General features: G+C 38.7%; 1 protein-coding gene across 8 annotated transcripts in view; it reads left to right on the forward strand.

Moving 5' to 3' along the window:
* Positions 1-201: 201 nt before the first annotated feature.
* Positions 202-21,311, forward strand: part of SENP6 (SUMO specific peptidase 6) — a 116,972-nt gene continuing 95,862 nt past the window's right edge. For 7 of the 8 annotated variants that reach the window (XM_034991337.1, XM_034991340.1, XM_034991345.1 and 4 more), the window contains exon 1: positions 202-906. In XM_034991337.1, coding sequence (XP_034847228.1) covers positions 855-906 — 52 coding nt within the window. In that variant the 5' untranslated portion in view covers positions 202-854. The remainder of the gene's footprint in view (positions 907-21,311) is intronic. The other variant, XM_034991344.1, reaches the window with a different exon arrangement.

A 21,311-nucleotide genomic window follows, 5' to 3' on the forward strand; every position in this document is an offset into this window, starting at 1 on the left:
GAGTCCGCGCGGCGCCGGGCCAGCCCACCGAGAGCCACGGCGGCGGGAGCCCCAAGCCGGTGTCCGGTGCGGCGCTGCGGGCAGCTGCGCCCGCGAGCGGAGCCCGGGCTCCTGAGGGGAGCGGCGCCGGGGGCGGCGGCGGCGGCGGGGTGGGGGCGGGAGCCGGGCGGGAGCTCCAGCGCCCGTGGGGGAGGAGCGGCGGCGGCGGCGGCGGCTGGAGCTGCTGTGGCGACGGACGCGAGGCGGTGGCAGAGGAGACCCACCCCTGTCCACATGGACAGTCGCAGAGGCCTCCGCTGATGCATACACGCCTGGGCGGGGTGGGCGGACGGCCGTAGCGGCGGCGGCGGTGGCTGCAGAGGGAGCGAAGGGCCTGGGGGCGCCTGACGGTCGCGAAGCCCTCGCCGCCCCGGCGCGGCGGCTGCGGCCATTTTACGGCCCGGGACGAAGGGAGGTGTGTTTGTGTGCTCGCCCTCAGCCTTCCTTCCTGGGGCCCGCGGCGGGGAGAGCGTCTCAGGCGGCCTGGGCAGGCGGTGGATGGGGAGTCGTGGGCCGAGAGGAACCGGGCCCGGGAAGCGCCGTCGCCGCCGTCGCCGCTCGCGTTCCCCCGCAGGGGCCTGAGGAGAAGCCCAGGCCGCGGGCCTCGCCACCCGCCAGCCCGCGGATAGGCCCGGAGCGCCTGGCCTGCTTTTGTGTAGGCCCATCTGGACGTGGGAGCGCCGCCCCCCTGACGGCCGAGTTCTAGGCCCGCAACCCTGCGGCGGCTACCCCCCTGCGGCGCGGCCCCGCATCCCGGCGAGCGCGGCGGTGGTGTGGGCCATGGATTAAGAAGGAGGCGGCGTGGGAGGAGGAAGATGGCGGCTGGCAAGAGCGGCGGCAGCGCCGGGGAGATTACTTTTCTGGAAGGTACATCTCTTTCTGCCCTTGCAGGGGGTGGGCTGGGGAGAAATCAGGAAAGTGTGCCCCCCCGGTCTCCGGATATTCAGTTATTCGCATTGGGGGGGTTTGGGGGGGTGGGGGGGCAGAGGCACCGGGGGGCGAGGGCTGCTGGGGCGATGGCGGGGAGGGAATGTGTTGCGAGCGCGCTGGGTTCGAGTCCGCCGGTGCGGGGGGCCTGGCCTGGGCGGACCTAGCCGAGAGGGCGCGGGTGGACCAGATGCGAGCTGGCGTTGGTGGGTGTCCTTTGAGAGTGCACGGGTTAAGTCTTTGACATTTAAAAGTATTGGGGTGGCGGCCTAAGGATGAGAGCAGATTGCATTCAGATTTTGTCTGGTGTTCGTGGAAAGTTTCAGGTTGCTAAGGTCGGGTGAAACTGGGGGGCAGTCTGGGGAGGGGAGAAGTAGTTTTACTTGGGTATGTTTTATATGCGCCCTCTGCTCTTTCTGTTTCGCAGGGCTTCAGGCTTCCTTTTGCCACCAGTTTTCAGATTAGGTCTGGCCCTGTCAGATGGTCTTACGAAATGTGTTTTGCTAAAGATATTTTATAAAATAATTTCTCTGAAAGTAGAGAAGGAGATTCACAATGTCAATTTGGGGACGGTCACCAAAGCTAATAGACAAAGTTTGGGTGGTTCCATTTTTATTCACTTGTGAGGGGAAAGTTAAACATTTGCTGTAGGTGGACTAAGTAAGTCGTAAGAAAAGCTGTATGTTACTGTAGGGAATGGTGGTAATGGGTAACAGTGTTGGTTCTTTGCCCATATAAATAAGGACCCCCCAAATACGGGTAAATTCGTTGTGGTTGTGGACCAGGAACTTGACTGTTCACATTGCTTAATTTGACTATGGGTTCGGTGTTTACACCGAATTAAATATAAATCGAGTTTATAAATATGTTTAGAAAAATGAGTGTACTGTGCAGTGATTGTTAAAAAGGATTAGCCACTCTGGATAATTTCACAAAGATGATTTTCATATACGGTATAAGCAATACTTTTAAAAAATAATTAATTAGAAACATTTCTGGATTAAGAAAGTGTATCTTAACTGTGGTACAGGTATTCCATAAGAGGGTGTAGAGGGATAGGTATTGCCTTGCTTACGGTTTTATTAACAGCACCTGGGGCAGTGCCTGGACCACAGTAGGGCCTCAGTATTACTCTAATGAACGAATTGGGCCTAACAGAGGTGGATAGGGAAATAAAGCTCAATTTTCTTAATTCTTCCTTGAGTATAGCAAAGCAAAAAAAAAGAAAAAAAAAATCTTAAAGGTGATGAGAGATTTATATGAGATTCCTAGTAAGAAGATGTGGAAAGTTTCTAAGTTTTTCTGGGTTCATTTCATATTACCCCCGTTCTACTTCCATTCTTGTTTGGCCAGAATAGATAACCTATCAGAGACTGAGAGTGGTGCAGCTTGTGTTACAGGTGGTGCTGTGCTGTTATTTTTTATTTTGATATTGGAACCTCCAAAGATGGCTTGCTGATGCTTACTTAGTACATTCAGTATGCAGATGATTGTATTTTTGTACTGCAGTAAGTTTTGGACTTCTAAGGCTTCTGATTTAGTTTAAATTCTGACTAGATGAACATAGGGAGGATGGAAAGAGCATAAATAAAGCCAACAAATACAGGGCTGATTGTGAATTTCAAACTGTTGTTTTTAGTTGAAACTAACCTAAGGGTCTAGGAATGTACAGTTACAGTAAATTTGAGTTTCACCATGTCTCCTTTAGCATTCTCATAAAGAAACAAATGGTAACTTGTTAGAATATGAGCATAAGGGAAAGTAAGGATTTCAGTTTCTCATATCTGATTTTTATATATTATATGGAATCTTTCTAAATAAATTGATGCTAGTATTTTTTGTGTTTAATTCTTTTCTTTACACTTTTAATAATAAAATAAAATACTCACTGTAAGTTGCCATACGTTTTATACTACCATATTTATAAGTTTTCAAAATATTTCCCCATAGGGCTTAGGATTTAATTTTTAAACATCAATAGAGTATACTTCCCTTACTCTCTCGTAGACTTATTGAAAAACTGAAGTAGGTTTTCATTTACTCATCAGGTATTTATAGCCACCTATTCTGTGCTAGGCACTGTACAAACACATGGTATTCCCTTATACTGTTTTATTTTTCATAATAGCATTTATCATTTGATAAATTTGTTTTTCAGTCCTACTAAAATATAAACTCCATGAAAACAATGACTTTGTCTTTTCACCATCATATTTCTTGCACTGGAAACAATTTGTTGTTAATGAAATAAACAAGATGATAGCTGTATGATAAAGACTGGAAGAAATACACAGAGCAATAAAGGAGTGGAAAAGCCATTTTACATGGTACTAAAATCAGGAAAGGCCCTCCTGAGGAGGTGATACCTTAGTTAAGGTAAAACCTTAACTATGAGATACTTCGGAGTATGGCAGAGAGGATGCTGCTTGTAAAGTTCGAGATGATACATGGTTCCATTTGTGAAACAAAAAGGAGGTCATTATGGCTGAAATGTAGCAAGCAAAGGAGAGAGTGATAAGAAAGAGAGGCAGCAGACCTATCACGCAAGGTGATGAATTTTTATTTTATTCTAAGAAGTGGGAAGTCATTGAAGAGTTTGGGGCCAAGGGGTGTCATATGATTTATCTTTTTAAAAATCACTTTGTTCTGTGTACAGTGAATTAGAGAAGAGGAATAGTAAAAGCAGGGACATGAATTAGAATATTGGAGTACTCTAAAATAGAGGGGTTAGAATAGATAGATAAAAAGTACCAGGAGGTAAAAACTTCCGTCATAAGATAATCTTGGAGGTGAAAAGTACAGCATAGTCAGTAGTCAATATAGTCTGTAATACTGTAATAATGTTATATGGTAACAGATGGTGACTACACTTATGGTAGTGAACATTGAGTGGTGTACAGAATTGTTAAATCAGTGTGTTGTACACCTGAAACTAATATTATATGTTAACTGTACTTCAGTAAAACCATCAGAGGGGCTTGGATTAGATTGGTAGCAGTGGAGATTGGGGAAGAGTGGATAGACTGAAGGTATGTTTGGATGTAGAGCTTACAGGACTTCTTGATGGATTGTATTTTGAGGATCAGAGTATGAGAGTAATCATAGATGGCTCCTAGAGTTTTGGTTGGAGGTGTTGGGGGGTAATTCCATTTACTGAAATGGAGTAGACTGGTAGAGGAATGAGAAGTTTATAGCTCTGCTTTGGTCAAATTAAGTTTGAGATGCCTGTTTGTCATCCATGTTCTAAATTGTGTTTTATTATAACTAAGTAAAATGTTAATTCTATTTCCTTTTCTGATTTCATTAGGGAAAAGCAGACCTACTGGCTACTATTGTACTTAATTTTTTTAGTGTAGTATCTCACTGAAATTATATGAATTTAATTACGCCACAACTTACATTGAACTTTCTTTTCTCTGTTTCTTTCTCTTCTGTACATGTAAGGTTGTCTTTTACCCCTTTTCTACATGTGATAATATCTTGGCAGGTTTTTCTTTTCTTTTCCTTCATTCGTTCAACAGGTATTTATTGAGCAACTGCAGTGTTGTAGGTAGTGTGAGAGGCACAGTGATGAAGGGGGAAAAGAAATGGTTTCTCCATGGGTGATGAGAGTCAGTGATCAAATAATCACACTTGTAAATGTAAAATTACAACTCTCGGGCACAAAAAAAGGAATTATTTATAATAACAAGAATTTGATCTAATTAGGACACCTTGAAAGGTGAGTAGGAGAAGGAAAGGTGGAAAGGCAGAGTTTTCCAGGCAGAGGGAATAAAATAGAGAGAGTATGACATGTTTAAGGAACTAAAAGGAGGACAGTGTGATGCTGGTTAAGAGAATGGTATGAGATGAAACTGGAGGTAGCGTTATCAGATTTGTTCCCCCAAAAGGTCATTGGCTACCACATGGAAAAGGATGCTTTAGAGAAGAGCAAAAATTATCAGCAAGATCAGTTAGGGCAAAGGTGATAGTAACTGGCTTGTTCTTGTAACTTTTTTTTTTCATAATTCCCCCCCTTTTTTCTCCTCTGTGGAACCTCTAACAAATCTACTTCCTCTCTCATTTGTTCCTTCTTTTTTATACTGCACTTATATCTAACTTTCTTTCCCTTGCCTTTTTTTTTTCCCTACCAACTAATTGCCTCACCAGTATTTTCTTCCATTTTTTTTTTTTTGGTCTTCCCTTTTGTATGTATGTGTATATGTACACATACATGTGTATACGTATGTAACTACTTTGTTTTCTTTTTCATTTTGGGTCCAGCTCCCTTTTGGACTTTGTCCATTAGCTTGAAAAGCCTGATGCTGAACTATGGCACTCTATACCAGCAAAATCTATCAAGTATCCAAATGAAAAGTGTTTTCTATTTCCCCTTAGCCATACTTTTATTATACATATAACTATAATAACCCAGTTTGTTAGTTTTACTGGGGATTGTAAATACTTCATAGGATCTCTTGAACTAAAGCACAATTTCTTCTAATGATTGGCATTCCATGAATATGAACAAGGTCTTTAAGTTTCCACCTGCTAAGTGGAACACACCACAAAGTTCTCCATTTATCCCTGCTCCTTCTTTTGATAGCACTACTTTTAGAAACTGCATCACACTATCATTCCTTAATTACTCCTTACTTAAGTATGTTTATTTCCTGGTTTCGTCCCAGTTGAATTGATTTCATGTACTCATATGGAACAGTAGAGTAGAACATCACTTAGAATGGCATTTTCATTAGAAATGCAATGAGAGCATGAACTCAGAAGCCAGAATGCCGGTATTCAACATTTAGCTCTACCACTTACTAGTTGTGTGATCTTGGATAGATTTCTTAACCTCTTTGTGTTTTCATTATCTGTGAACCAAGGATAGTAATTGTAATTACCGCATAAAGTTGCCATGAACATTAAATGTATTAATATATGTTTAATTCTTAGAACAATTCCAGGCATATAATCCCAAGCACTGTGTGTTAGTTGGTAATATATTGATTTTCTTAGTAGGCAGAGAGGAGAAAAAGAACTTCCTTTTCTTGCTTTCCTTCTCTTTCATATTGGCTTCACTTTCATTTGAATTCATTTTATTGGTTTTCTTTCACTTAATGACCTTCTTTTTCTAGGTATTAGCTGATTGTTGTGGGTTTTTTTAGATTTTTTTACATTTTATTATCTTTTAAGTAATCTCTACACCCAATGTGAGGCTTGAACTCACAGTCCGGAGATCAAGAGTTGTGTGCTCTACGATTAAGTCGGCTATTTGATTATTCTTGATAGTATGGTTGACTGGTGTAGTCAGAGAGGCAAGAGGGAATAAAATTATATAGTCCACATATCTACACTTCCATAAATTGATTGTTTCTGTTGCCATTACTAAACTATGTTGCGTATTTGAGGAAATCAAGAGTTGTAGAGGGGTTATGTGACCTAGAAGAAGTCGGTGGGAAAATCAGAAATAGAGCTTGGGATCTGACATATAGCCTTAACTTCCTTCAGCATTTCCTTCCTTCTTTCCTCTTTCCCTCCCTTCTTTAACCCTTTTCTTCACCCATTCTTCCTTTTACCTACTTTCCTTTTGAGAGAGGGGCTGGACAGGAGAAGGAAAAATAATAGGGAATTAGGGGGAATTACCAGTTATTGATGAAGCAGCACTTTAAGATGGCAAAAGCAGAAGTCACAGATCTCTTGAGGCCCAGCTTCAGAAATTACCCAGTCACTTTTGCCATATCTGTTGGCAGAAAGGTCACAGAATCAACCCAAATTCAAGGGAGGGGAAGTAGACCACCATTCAGTGGGAACGCAAATAATTTGTAGTCCTCTTTAATCTACACAGCCACCTTTCCTCTCCCATTTACCTGGTATTTTTTTTCTTTTAAGATTTTATTTTATTTATTTGTCAGAGAGAGAGGAGAGCACAAGCAGGGGGAGTGGCAGAGGGGGAAGCAGGCTCCCTGCTGAGCAAGGAGCCCGATGCGGGCCTCCATCCCAGGATCCTGGAATCATGACCTGTGCCTAAGAAGGCAGGCGCTCAACCGACTGAGCCACCCAGGAGTCCCTGGTATTTTTTTTTTTTTTTTTTTAATTCTTTCAGCAAAGTCGTAGTATTTCCTAAACTTGAAAATGACGGTTCTTAGAAGATCTAAAAGTTTCTGATATCTGGGCAATTTGGTAAGCTACAGAAAGAACAATGTTGGCCACACAATTTGTAATTTGTTTCACAGATAAAAATAGCAACATAAGCAGCCATTGGTTTGACACTTCTTTGATAAGGGACTGATTGAAGAATTTCGGAATCCAGGTAAGCGTAAGAAAGAAGAAAAGAGGAAGAATGTTAGAAACTCTTCTTTCCTTTTTTCTTTCATTCAGTGCTGTCTGGGTTAGGGGAGTTGTAATCTTTCTCTTTTTCATTACCTAAACTCTTAGGAAACATGGTCACACTATAATATTAAAAATTAAACTATCTCAATACAAAACACAACAGTTAATATACAGAGTCAAAGACACACTATTAATGGTCACAATTACAACCACCTAAGTTGTATATATTGCTTAGAATAATGCAGCATGGATGGTGATCTGTTATTGTGAACTGCAAATTACGGTCACCAACATCAGCTTAAAAAACAAAGGCAGCAAGTACGGAAGGTAGGTAAACTATGCAGTATTCATTTGACACTAAGAATGGTGTTGCTTCAGCCTCTACTTTTTGGTTTATCTTAGGTTTTGTACTTTACAGAATTTTCTGCATCCAGCACCAAAAATTAGGACCTCTTGTCTCCTGAGGATAGACGTTCAGTGCTAAAATTGGGACAATCCTAGGCAAATGGGGACATTTAGACATTTTGCCTAAGTCCAAGTTAACAATTGCCTTGAAGCCATCTGAAGTTACAGGCTTGATTAGTAATACAATAAACCATATTCTGATCTTGCCTTTGGAGGGTGTTTTTGTTTTTTGTTTTTTTGCTATTTCAAATACATGTCATGCTTGGTTTTTAATATGGTTGGGTTCCTCCTCCCCCCCCCCCCAACATTAACTACATTATAATCTTTGAAATAGAGCAGGGAGAAAACAGTATTTGTGTCCAGTAAATAGTAAATTCACTTTTTCATTTTTTACAAAGATTGAAGCCATTTTTCAGGACATAAAGAGCTAGAAATTCCTTGAGACTTTTTGTAGACTATGAAGTAACCTTGTTGTCCTTCCTCACTCAAAAATCTGCAAACTTCCTACCCCACAACTTCCTATGTATGAATCTGCCACTAAATCTTGAAAACATGGTGAAGATACTACCTTGACTCTGCCTCCATGGAAATAGTATCTTCTCTGCCTCAATAACTCCTATGGCCATTGTTTGGATGAAGTGGGATTCCACATGCTTTGGCATTTAATCCTTTCTTCACCCTAGGTTGGTCTCCATTCTCTGTTATCATCATAGGACATTTATCAAAGAATGATTTAGTTTTGTCATAATAGCAGTTACGTCTGAGAATATCAGCATTTCCTTCACAGTTTGAGTACCAACTCCTGAGTCTCCTTTGTCTTCACCGTTTATAAACTTTATCCGTTTCTAAAATTTACCTTCTAATTTAAGCTTACTGTGAAACTTGTTTCCTTGTGGAATTCTGCATTTCATGTTCAGAATTAAAAGTGTCATTGGTCCACCTCCCTGGATACTGCCACCTTCTCTTACTCTGATGATCTCGCCTTTCTTTGGAGCAGAAGAAACAATCTGACGATCATTTCTGAGTTGTGCGTTTCCTGGTTTTGGAATTTTGTGTACATCAGGCTTGAGATAACTGAATTTTTAGAATTGTGTTTTCTGTGTAAAGATAGAACCAACTGCATTACTTTGGATAAGATACCACCACTTGATATTTCTGTTCTATAGAAGATCAAGGAGCTTCCAGAAACACCAACAGCACCAAACAGCTGCCTGATAATGACCTTGGACAAAACTAAATGTATGCTGGCATCCTGCCAAAAGGTCCATAGACACCCACTGAATGGAATGAAGAAGTAGGTAGATAAACCGAGAGAACACTGAACAGTAGCTGGATCCTGAGGCAAAGAATATGTGGTTTTGGTGGCTCCCAGAGAAGTTTAATTGCATATCGCTCCCAAGAATATAATATCTTCTGACTTCATCTTGAGATAGTATTGGATAATCTATTGGTCTATCTTCTGTGCCAAAGTACAAAGGTTTTATAGAGAAAATCACCTCAGCTGGGTGATTTTTCTGCTTCATATAGCATCTGTGGGAATTATTCAGTGGTAGTTTGGCTGATCTGGAGGTTCCAGGATGGCTTCATTCAAATGTCTGACTCTGGTGGGTATGGAAAGGTAGGCCCTTGTCTCTCCATGTAGTGTAAAGGCCTCTTCACATGGTCTCTTCAGCAGGTACTCAGACTTGTAACATGGTGGGTCAGAGCTCCAAGAGACAGCCTTGGAGAATCCTGACAGGTTCTTGGGAAAGACGGGGGCTATACTGCTATAGAGCCACCTGAGATTGCTTTAATTGAGATTTTTCTGACATTTGCATTTAATTCCTCTTTATGTCTTTTTATTATTTTATTATGTCTTTTATTATTATTACTTTTGTATTTCTAAGTTGCAGAAGTTCTGTCACAGTGATTGTTTTAAAAAATTTATCCCATTTTTCATTATTTTTCTTAAAGATTTTATTTGAGAGAGAGCGCGTGCGAGCGAGTGCATGTGCCATGAGCTGGGGGAGGGGCAGAGAAAGCAGAACCCTACTAATGCAGGACTCCGTCCCAGGACTCCAGGATCATGACCTGAGCTGAAGGCAGACCCTTAACCGACTAAGACACCCAGGCTCCCCTCCTATTTTTCATTATTGTAAAACCTTACAGGGATAGTTTAAAAATTATTAGGAAATACTTCCTAGGAATAGTATAGCAAAAACTCATGTTCTACTTACTAGCCTAAAGAAAACATTACCAGTACAGTTGAAGCTGGGGTGATCCCTATCTTTTTTGCATCCTCTACCTGTAGGAGTAATACTGTCCTTGATTTGGTAGTTTTCTCATGCAGTTCTTTGTACTTTACTCTTTTCTTTCTTTCTTTCTTTCTTTTTTTTTTTTTTAAGATTTGTTTATTTATTGTAGAGAGAGTGCATGCGTGAGTGGGGGGAGAGGCTGAGGGAGAGGGAAAGAGAATCTCAAGCACATTCCAGGCTGAGTGTGGAGCCTGATGTGGGGCTTGATCTCACGACCCTGAGATCATGACTTGAGCCAAAATCAGGAATCAGACACTTAACTGACTGAGCCACCCAGGCACCCCATGTACTTTACTCTTTATGTATCTCTAAACTGTGTGTGTGTAAATTATTTCGCATATCTTAGAACATTTTATGAATCACACTCTGTATTTTTCTGCAACCAGAAATTTTTCGTTCTTTTTTTTTTTAGATTTTATCTATTTATTTGACAGAGAGACACACAGTGAGAGAGGGAACACAAGCAGGGGAGTGGGAGAGAGAGAGAAGCAGGCTCCCCGCGAAGCAGGGAGCCCTATGTGGGGCTCGATCTCAGGACCCTGGGCTCATGACCCGAGCCGAAGGCAGACGCTTAACGACTGAGCCACCCAGGCACCCCAGGAATTTTTCGTTCTTACAGCATTGTTTGAGAGATTAATATAATGAGACTAGTTCTAGTACTTTGATTTTCATTGCCATTTAGGATTTCGTAGTATGAGTAATAGTACAGTTTATACATTCCTCTGTGGAAATTTAGGTTGTATCCACCTTTTTACTGTTACATACATTGCTACTATGAATACCGTCATATGTTTCATATTGCTACTATGAAATTTTTTAAAAGTACTTTTCCTTGTGCACATGTGTGTGTTTCTCTAGGGCAGAGGTCAGCAAACTTTTTCTGTAAAAGGCCAGATAGTAAATATTTTACACTTTGCAGTCTAAGAACACTCCCTGTTGCAATTATTCAGTGCTGTTATTTTAGCAAGAAGGCAGTCATAGATGAGATATAAGCAAATGAGTATGGCTCTGTGCCAGTAAAACTTGACGGACACTGAAGTTCGAATTTTGTATAATTTTCATGTGTTATGAAACATGATTTTTCCCCCAACCATTTAAAAATGTTAAAGCCATTCTTAGCTCATGGGCCTCATAAAAACAGGCAGGAGGCCATACTTTGCTGACACCTGATCTAGTGTAGCCGTTAGCAATGGAATTATTAGGTCATGTGCAATTTCAGCTTCATGTAGATATTGTCAAATTGATCTCCAAAGTGTTTTAACTAACACTTTTTAAGTTTTCCAGTTTAGGGGTGCCTGAGTGGCTCAGTTGGTTAAGCATCTGCCTTTGGCTCAGGTCATGATCCCAGAGTCCTGGGATTGAGCCCCATGTCTGGGCTCCCTGCTCAGCAGAGGGTTCTGCTTCTCCCCCTCTCTCTGCCCCTGCTCGTGTGTACTCTCTCTAATAAATAAATAAAATCTTTTAAAAAAGAATATTTTAAAAAATAAGTTTTCCAGTTTATACACATCATCACCCACTTCATAATGTTTGATGTTTTACTTTTTGCTAGTCTGATGGGATTATCAGATAGTGGTTTTAATTTATAATACTGTGGTTTATAGTGAGATTAAGTATCTTTATTGCATTAAAAAAAAAACTATTCATCGTTCATTCAACATTCAAAAAATATTGAGTGCCAGGGGCGCCTGGGTGGCTAAGTCGTTAAGAGTCTGCCTTCGGCTCAGGTCATGATGCCAACGTCCTGGGATCAAGCCCTGTGTCAGGCTCCCTGCTCAGCAGGGAGCCTGCTTCTCCCTCTCCAGCTCCCCCCTGCTTGTGTTCCCTCTCTCACTGTCTCTCTGTTAAATAAATAAATAGAATCTTTAAAAAAAAAAAATATTGAGTGCCAACCTCAAGTTAATCCCTATTCTTTGAGCTTGGTGCACATAAGTAAACAAAATACCCTCTAAGTTTATTTTTGTGCTTTGGGGCTTTTTATGTGTGTGTTTCTGTTCTTAATTGCTCATTCATATTTTCTGCCTATTTTGCTTTTCTTTTGGAATGTTGGGGTTCATTATATACTCTGGCTAGTAAATTGGATTGGTTGAGTTATATGAATTGAGCATATATCTTATGAAATTATTACTTTTTTTAATGAATGGAATAATTTTATGAACAGAATTTTTTAATGTACTGTAGTCTTCATTGTTTTTTCCCCAGTGACTTGTACTTTTTGTGATGTAAGACATCCTTTGGTCTTATTTGTCCTTTGTATTATAACTTCTTTGTTTTATTAATTGCTGTTCTTTAGTTTTTATGACAGCAGCAGTGCCCGTCAGGTATACATGTTGGGTTAACAGAATTTGGAAATCTATTTGTAGTATATATATTATGTTTCCTTTACATTAAAAAAATATTTTAAAGACTTTATTATATATTTGCAAATCATATATTATAAGGGATTAATATCCAAAATATACAAAGAACTTCTATAACTCATTACCAAAAACCTCCAAATAATCCAATTAAAAATGGACAAAGGACAAAGGAGGGGCATCTGGATGGCTCAGTTGGTTAATCATCCAACTCTTGATCTCAGCTCAGGTCTTGATCTCAGGGTTGTGAGTTCAGGCACCATTAAAAAAAGAAAGAAAGAAAATGGACAATGTACTTGAATAGACATTTTTCCAAAGAAGACATACAGATGGCGAATAGGTACATGAAAAGGTGCTCAACTATCACTCATCATTCCACTTACAGGAATATATCTGAAGGAAACAGTGTCGGGGGAGGTGGGTAAAGGTTAAATAGGTGGTGGGGGATTAAGGAATGTACTTGTGATTGGGGCACCTGGGTGGCTCAGTCGTTAAGCGTCTGCCTTCGGCTTAGGTCATGATCCTGGGGTCCTGGGATCAAGCCCCACATCCAGATCCCTGCTAGGCAGGAAGCCTGCTTCTCCCTCTCCCACTCCCCCTGCTTGTGTTCCCTCTCTCACTGTGTCTCTCTCTGTCAAATAAATAAAATCTTAAAAAAAAAAAAAATGGAATGTACTTGTGATGAGCACGGGGTGTTCTATGGAAGTGTGGAATCACTATATTATACACATGAAACTAATACTACATTGTATGTAAAAACTTAAAAAAGAAAAACACTATGTCAAAGAGTTGTACCCTCATGTTCATAGTAGCATTATTTATAATAGCCAAGACATGGAAAAAACCTAAGTATCCATTGACAAATGAATGGATAAAGAAGTTGTGATGTACATATATTCAACAGAATATTATTCAGCCATAAAAAATAAGGAAATCTGCAATTTGTGACAACATATATGACCTTGAGAGCATTATGCTAAGTGAGATAAGTCAGACAGAAAGACTAATAGTGTACGATCTCACTTATGTGTGGAATCTAGGAAAAACAGATCAGATTTGTGATTATCTGAGGCAAGGAATGAGATGAGGGGTAGAGGACTTGGAGAAGGTGGTCAGAAGGTACAAACTTCTTGTAGTGGGGATTTAATGTACAAAATGATGACCATAGTTAACATTCCTATGTGGTATTTTTTAATAGTTGTTGAGAGTAAATCATCACAGGAAAAAGTTCTCATGAGGTTTTTATGTGATCAGCTGTCATCACAAGGAAAGGAACTTTTGATTCTGTATCTATATGAGGTGATGGATGTTAACTGAAGTTACTGTGGTAATCGTTTCACAATACATGTAAATCAAGTCACTGTGCTGCACACCTTGAATTTACAGTGGTATATGCCAGTTATAGCTCAAGGAAACTGGAAAAAAACAGACTTTTCCTAATCATGCAAAATATTTATTTTTTTAAAGTCTTTTTTAAGGGCAGTTTTAGGTTCACAGCAAAGTTGAGAGGAAGATACAAAGATTTTCCATGTATAGTGGAAATGCATACTACTTCTGCTTCCACACATGCATAGCGTCCACATCTATCAACATCTCCCAACAGAGTGGTATATTTATTACAGTTGGTAAGCCTATATTGACATAGGGGCACCTGGCTGGCTCAGGTGGAAGAGTGTGGGACTCTTCATTTTGGGGTTGTGAGTTTTAGCCCCATGTTCAGTGTAGAGATTACTTAAATAAACCTACATTGACACATCATAATCACCCAAAGTTCATATTTACAATATGATTCACTTCTGTTGTTTTAGAGTCTGTGGGTTTGGACAAATGTGTAATGACTTGTATCCATCATCATAATACCATATGGAGTATTTTCAGTGCCATAAAATTCTGCGCTCCACCTATTCATCCGTCAAACTTGCCTCCCCAACACATTCTTGGCAACTACATCTTTTTGCTGTCCCCATAGTTTTGCCTTTTCCAGAATGTCATATAGTTGAAATCATATAGTATGTAGCTTTTTCATATTTGTTTCTTTCAGTTCATATTATGCATAAGTTTCCTCCATGTCTTTCATGGCTTGATAGCTAATTCCTTCTTAGGGAAATAATATTCCATTGTCTGGATGCACATAATTATCCATTCACCTACTGAAGGACATCTTGGTTGCTTCCAAGTTTTGGCAGTTATGATAAAGCTGCTATAAACATTTGTGTGCAGATTTCAGTGTGGAGGTAAGTTTTTAACTCCTTAAATACCAAGGAGTGCAGTTGCTGTATTACCATACATACTACAATATGTGTAGTTTTGCAAGAAATCACGAAACTGTACCATTTTGTATTCTCACCAGCAGTGAGTGAGAATTCTTATTTTTCCACATCCTCACTAGCAAGGAAACTGGAAAAAACAAACTTTTTTCCTAACCATGCAAAATATTTATTTTGTACATTTTGGTGTTGTCAGTGTTCGAGAGTTTAGCTAGGTGTGAAGTATCTCATTGTTTTAATTTGCATATCCCTGATGACCTATGATGTGGAGCATCTTTTCATATGCTTATTTGCCATCTTTATATCTTTGGTGAGGTGTCTGTTAAGGTGTTTGGCCCCTTTTTTAAAAAATTGAGGAATATTTGACACATAGTAGTAAATTAGTTTCAGCTGTGCAACATTGTGATTCCACAAGTCTATACATCATGCTCACCACAAGTGTAGCTACTATCAGTTACCATACAATGCTATTATGATACTTTGACTATATTCCCTATGTTGTGCCTTTTAAGATTTATTTATTTATTTGAGAGAGAGAAAGAGGGCATGTGCACATGAGTGGGGGAAGGGGCAGAGGGAGAGGGACAGAGCCAAGCCGACTCCACTGGATCTCAAGACTCAGATCAGGACCTGAGCTGAAACCAAGAGTCAGATGCTTAACCTGCTTCACCCAGGCACCCCTATGGGGTGTCTTGTCTCTGTGACTTATCCATTCCATAATAGGAAGCCTGTATCTCCTACTCCCCTTCACCCGTTTTGCCTATCCTACAACCCTCCTCTCTCTTTTTACCCATTTTTTAATCAAGTTTTTCTTATTATTGACTTTTTTTTTAAGATTTTATTTATTTGAGAGAAAGCGAGAGCGAGAGAGAGCATGTGCGGGTGAGGGGCAGAGGGAGAAGTGGACCCCGCTGAGCAGGGAGCCCGACACGATCCTGGGGCTTCCAGGATCACGACCTGAGCCGAAGGCAGATGCTTAACCAACTGAGCCACCCAGGTGTGCCCCCTTACTGACTTTTAAGAGTTCCTTGCATATTTTGGATACAGTCCTTTATCAGATACATCTTCTGCAAATATTTTCTCCCAGTCTGTGGATTGTCTTTAATTTTCTTGACATTATCTTTTTCAGAGCAGAAGTTTTTGTTTGGGTTTTTTTTTTTTTTAAGTTTAACTGATATTGTGATTCTACTTTTATTTATTTAAATTTTACTTAGTTAACATACAGTGCAATATTGGTTTCTGGAGTAGAATTCAGTGATTCTCACTTACATACAAGACCCATTGCTCCTCACAAGTGTCCTCCCTAATACCCTTCACCCACCTCCCTCCATCAGCCCTCAGTTTGTTCTTTAAGAGTCTCTTATTATGGTTTATTTCCCTTTCTCCCTTACCCCCCTTCCCATGTGTTCATCTGAATACTTTCTTAAATTCCACACATGGTATTTGTTTTTCTCTGACGGACTTATTTCACTTAGCATAATACACTCCAGCTCCATCCACGTCATTGCAAATGGCAAGATTGCATTCTTTTTGATGGCAGAGCTATATTCCATCATATATATACACCACATCTTCTTTGTCCATTCATCAATCAGTGGACATTTGGGCTCTCTCCATAGTTTGGCTATTGTTGATAATGCTGCTATAAACATTGGGGTTATCTACCCCTTTGAATTTGTGTTTTTATATACTTTGGGTAAATACCTAGTAGTGCAATTGCTGGGTTGTAGAGTGGTTTTATTTTTAGCTTCTTGAGAAACCTCCATACTGTTCTTGAGTGGCTGCACCAGTTTGTATTCCCACCAACACTGTAAGAGGGTTCCCCCAGAAATTCTTAATTTTAATGAAGTCTAGTTTATCAGTTCTTTCATGGATTGTGCCTTGGGTGTTATATCTAAAGTCATTGTCATACCCAGGGTTATCTAGGTTTTCTCCTATGTTATCTTGTAAGAGTTTTATAGTTTTGCATTTTACATTTAGGTGTATGATCAATTTTTTTTTAAGATTTTATTTATTTATTTGAGAGAAAGAATGAGATAGAGAGAGAGCATGAGAGGGGGGAGGGTCAGAGGGAGAAGCAGACTCCCTGCTGAGCAGGGAGCCCGATGCGGGACTCGATCCCGGGACTCCAGGATCATGACCTGAGCCGAAGGCAGTTAACCAACTGAGCCAACCAGGTGCCCTAGGTGTATGATCAATTTTGAATTAATTTTTTTGAGGGATGTAAGGTTTGTGTCTAGAGTCATTTTTTTTTGCATGTGGATGTCCAGTTTGTTCCAGCACCATTTTTTGAAAAGACTAATTTTGTTCCATTGTATTGCCTTTGCTACTTTGTCAAAGATCCAGTTATATTATGTTCATGTGGCTCTGTTCTGGGCTATTTTTTCCCACTAATTTTTCTTTTCTTCTGCCAACACCATACTGATTTGATTATCGTAGTTTTATAGTAAGACTCAAAGTTGGGTGGTGTCAGTCCTCCAGATTTGTTCTTCGTAAATACTGTGTTGGCTATTCTGGGTCTTTGGCCTTTGTACATAAACTTTAGAATCTATTTCTTACCAGCTACAAAATAACTTGCTGAGATTTTGATTGCGATTGCATTGAATCTACAAATAATGTTGGGAAGAATTGGTAACTTGACAATACTGAGTTGTGCTATCCATGATATTATTTAGTTCTATTTGATTTCATTTATCAGAGTTTCTCTAGTTTCCCTCATGTAGACCTTGCACATATTTTATTAGCTTTATAGCTAAGTATTATGTTATGGGGTATGCTAATGTAAGTGATATTGTGTTTTTAATTTCAAATCCCACCTTTTCATTATTGGTGTATTGGAAAGCAATTGAACTTTTGTTATCAGCCTTGTATCCTGCAGACTTAACTGTAATTGCTTATTAGTTGTAGAAGGTTTTTTGATTAACTATTTTGGATTTTCTATGTAAGTGATCATATCATCTGTGAGCAAAGACAGTTTTATTTCTTCCTTTCGAATCTATATCCCTCTTATGTCCTTCTTCTGTTCTTCTGAATTAGCTAGAATTCCCAGTGCAGCGTTGGAAAGGAATGAGAGGGTCATTTTCCCCTTGTACCTGATCTTAGTGGAAGAGCTTTGATTTCTCACCATTATGTATGATGTTAGCTGTAGATTTTTGTAGATAGTCTTTATTAAGTTTAGGGAGTTCCCCAGTATTCCTAGTTTACTGAGTTTTTTTTTTTTTTTTTTTATCATGAATAAGAGTTAAATTTTATCAAGTGCTTTTTCTGCCTCTATTGATAGGATTGTGTGACTTTTCTTTTTTAGCTTATTCATTGACTTAATTGATTCCATTAATTGATTTTTGAATGTTTTGCAAAGCTGGGACAAATTCCATTTGGTTATGGTGTATAATTCTTCTTAAACATTGTTGGATTCAATTTGTTAATATTTTGCATCTGTGTTCATGAGAGATTATTGTTTGTAGTTTTCTTATAATTGTCTGGTTTGATAATTAGGGTAATGTTGGTCTCATAGAATGCTTCTATTGTTTGAAATAGATTATAGGGAATTGATACAATTTCTTGTATTTGATACAAGATAGAATTTGATAGAATTCACCAGTGAATCCATCTGGGCTTGGTGCTTTCTGGTTTGGAAAGTAATTAATTACTGATGCAATTTCTTTAGTAGATAGAGGCCTATTTAGATTGTCTCTTTTTTTGTGAGTTTTGGCAGCTTGTATCTTTCAAGGAAGTGGTCCATTTCCTCTAGGTTATCAAATTTGGACGTGGAGCTGTTAATAGTATTCCTTTATTCTTTTAACATCCATGGGATCTGTAGTGGTGCTTCTTTTTTCATTTTTGGTACTAGTAATTTGTGTCCTTCTCTTTTTAGGTAGCCTGGCTTGAGGCTTATTGATTTTTATCAGTCTTCAAAGAATCAGTCTTTGGTTTTGTTGGCTTTTCTCTGTCGATTCCCTATTCAATTTCATTGATTTCTGTTCCAGGTTGTATTATCTCTTTTTTTCTGCTTATTTTGGATTTGAATTGGTCTTTTTCTGGTTTCCTAAGATAGAAGCTTAGATGATATATTTTAGATCACAATCCTGCGATCAAGACCCAAGCTGAGATCAAGATTCAGATCTTAACTGACTGAACCACCCAGCTGCCCGTAGATCTTTTATGCATACATTTAATGCTATAAATTTCCCTGTATGTAGTGTTTCCACTATATTTCACAAATTTGTTAAGTTGTGCTTTCATTTTCATTTAGTTCAAAATATTTTTAAATTTATTGTGAGATTTTTTCTTTGACCCATTTGTTTTTTTTAGAGTTGTGTTATTTAATCTTCCATGTATTTGGGGATTTTCCAATTATTGATTTCTAGCTTATCTTTCTTTTATAGAATTCTAGTTTAATCTTATTGTGGTCTGAGAGCAGACGTTGTGTGATTTGTTTCTATAAATTTGTTAAAGTGTTTTATGGCCCAGAATGTAGTCTTTGTGATTGTTCCATGTGAGCTTTTTTCTGTTGTTGGATGAAGTGGTCTGTAGATGTCAGTAATCTCCAGTTGATTGATGGTATTATTGAGGTCATCTGTGCTCTCAACTGATTTTCTGCCTCCTGGAACAGTCCATGTCTAATACAGGAATGTTATAGTTTCCAACTGTGATAATGGATTCATCTATTTCTTCTTGCATTTCTCTTAGTTTTTGCCTCACATAGCTTAACACTGTTGCTAATTGTACACCTGGTAGGGATTGTTGTGTCTTCTTTGAGAATTGACTGTTAACATAATGTAATGCCCTTCTTTATCTCTAATAACTTCCCTTGCTTTGACATCTGCTTTGTCTGAAAATACAGCTACTCCTGCTTTCTTTTGATTTATTGTTAGCGTGGTATATTTTTCTCCATCTTTTACTTTTAATCTATATGTGTCTATTTAGTGTCTGTTTAAAATATGTTTCTGTAGGTGGCATATGGTTGGATCTTGTTTGATCCACTTTGAGAGCCTCTGTCTTTTGATTGGTGCATCTAAACCATTGATGTTCAGAGTGATTATTGGTAGAGTTGGATTAATGTCTACAATGTCTGTCTGTGTTTTCTGTTTGTTGCAAAGTGTTTTTGTTCTGTAATTTATAATTTTCAAATGTTAACTCTTGCTTTTGGAATAAACTCTACTTGATTATAATGTATTACTCTTTACATATTACTGGATTTGATTTGCTAATTTTTTTTTTTTTAAGATTTTATTTATTTATTTGACAGAGAGACAGTGAGAGGGAACACAAGCAGGGAGAGTGGGAGTGGGAGAAGCAGGCTTCCTGCTAAGCAGGAAGCCTGATGCGGGACTCGATCCCAGTACCCTGGGATCATGACCTGAGCCAAAGGCAGACACTTAAAGACAGCCACCCAGGCGCCCCGCTAATATTTTATATAGGGTTTTATATCTGTCTCCATGAGAGAGTGGTAATTTTCCTTCCTTGAATGTCATAGTCAGGTTTGGAATTAGGTATTCTCACTTTGCAAAATGAACTGTAGGATGTTTCTTTTTTCTTTTATGTTCTGGGAGAATAAATTTGTTGCTATTTCTTAGAAGATTGAAAGAATTTACTAGAGGGGTGCCTGGCTGGCTCAGTTGTTAGAGCGTGTGATTCTTGGTCTTGGGGTCATGATTTTGAGTCCCATGTTGGGGGTAGAGTTTACTTAAAAGCAACAACAACAACAGAACTAAATTACTTCCCATGAAATCAAAATAACCTGGGTTTTTTTTGTTTTATTGTTTTTAAGGAAATAGCTAGAGAGGCCTTTTCTGAATATTTCATTATGGAAAGATTTGTAATAGTTCAGTTTCTTTTATTGATGCAGCAATGTTCAAATCTTGTCGTGTCAGTTTGGTAATATTTGTGCCCTTGTAGGTATTTTGGTTTGCTTTCTCTGGTCAACTAAGTCAGTTCCTCCCCATCCATCAAATTTTAATCTTTCATCAATTTAATTATATCTCTCATTTACCATTATCTCCTTTCTGGTTTTCTTTTTGTTCTTAAGCGTTTCTACTTTCTCTCCCCTCCTTCCATTTCTGTCATTTTAATGAAGGGTATGGAGAAAAATGCATGTATTTAATTTGTGATACTTAACTGGGATCTGTCTTCAACCTTTATCTCTCCTTCCACTCAGTTTCATAAATGGAGTATAGTGGACATAATTTTCCACTCTCATTATTTCTAATGTCAACCATAGCAGGATACTGAAATGTGATAATACTCTCAAAGACTTTTGAGGATTTAAGTTTTTGTTCCTACTCCAAGTTGCCCTAAACTCATGTTTTTAAAATGTGTTTGCGTTTTATAATTTATTTTCTTATTGACAATAATCACTTTCATGAGGTTATTCTCTCATTTATTCATTTGTATGTTCTAATCTGCTGTCAATTAGGAAATCATATGACTAGATTTGTTAGAATTGTGTGTATAGAACCCTAGTTCCTTCAGTGTGTAAATAATAAACATTTCTTGACTTTTTGCTGCCTAGTGGCTTTTTTGATTAACTTGCCTGACTCATTTGATGGATACTAGTTGCTGGATTATGAGTCTTTATTAAGCTAGTAATCATTATAGTTTATTACCTTTTCTGTCTTGATAGGGTAACTTTCACCTAACCATCTTTTTTTATTTTTTAAAAAGATTTTATTTATTTATTTATTTATTTATTTATTTATTTATTTATTTATTTA

This window comes from Mirounga leonina, unplaced genomic scaffold (assembly GCF_011800145.1).
Source record: "Mirounga leonina isolate KUSES-001 unplaced genomic scaffold, KU_Mleo_1.0 Mir_53, whole genome shotgun sequence".
In the NCBI taxonomy this organism is placed as follows: domain Eukaryota; kingdom Metazoa; phylum Chordata; class Mammalia; order Carnivora; family Phocidae; genus Mirounga; species Mirounga leonina.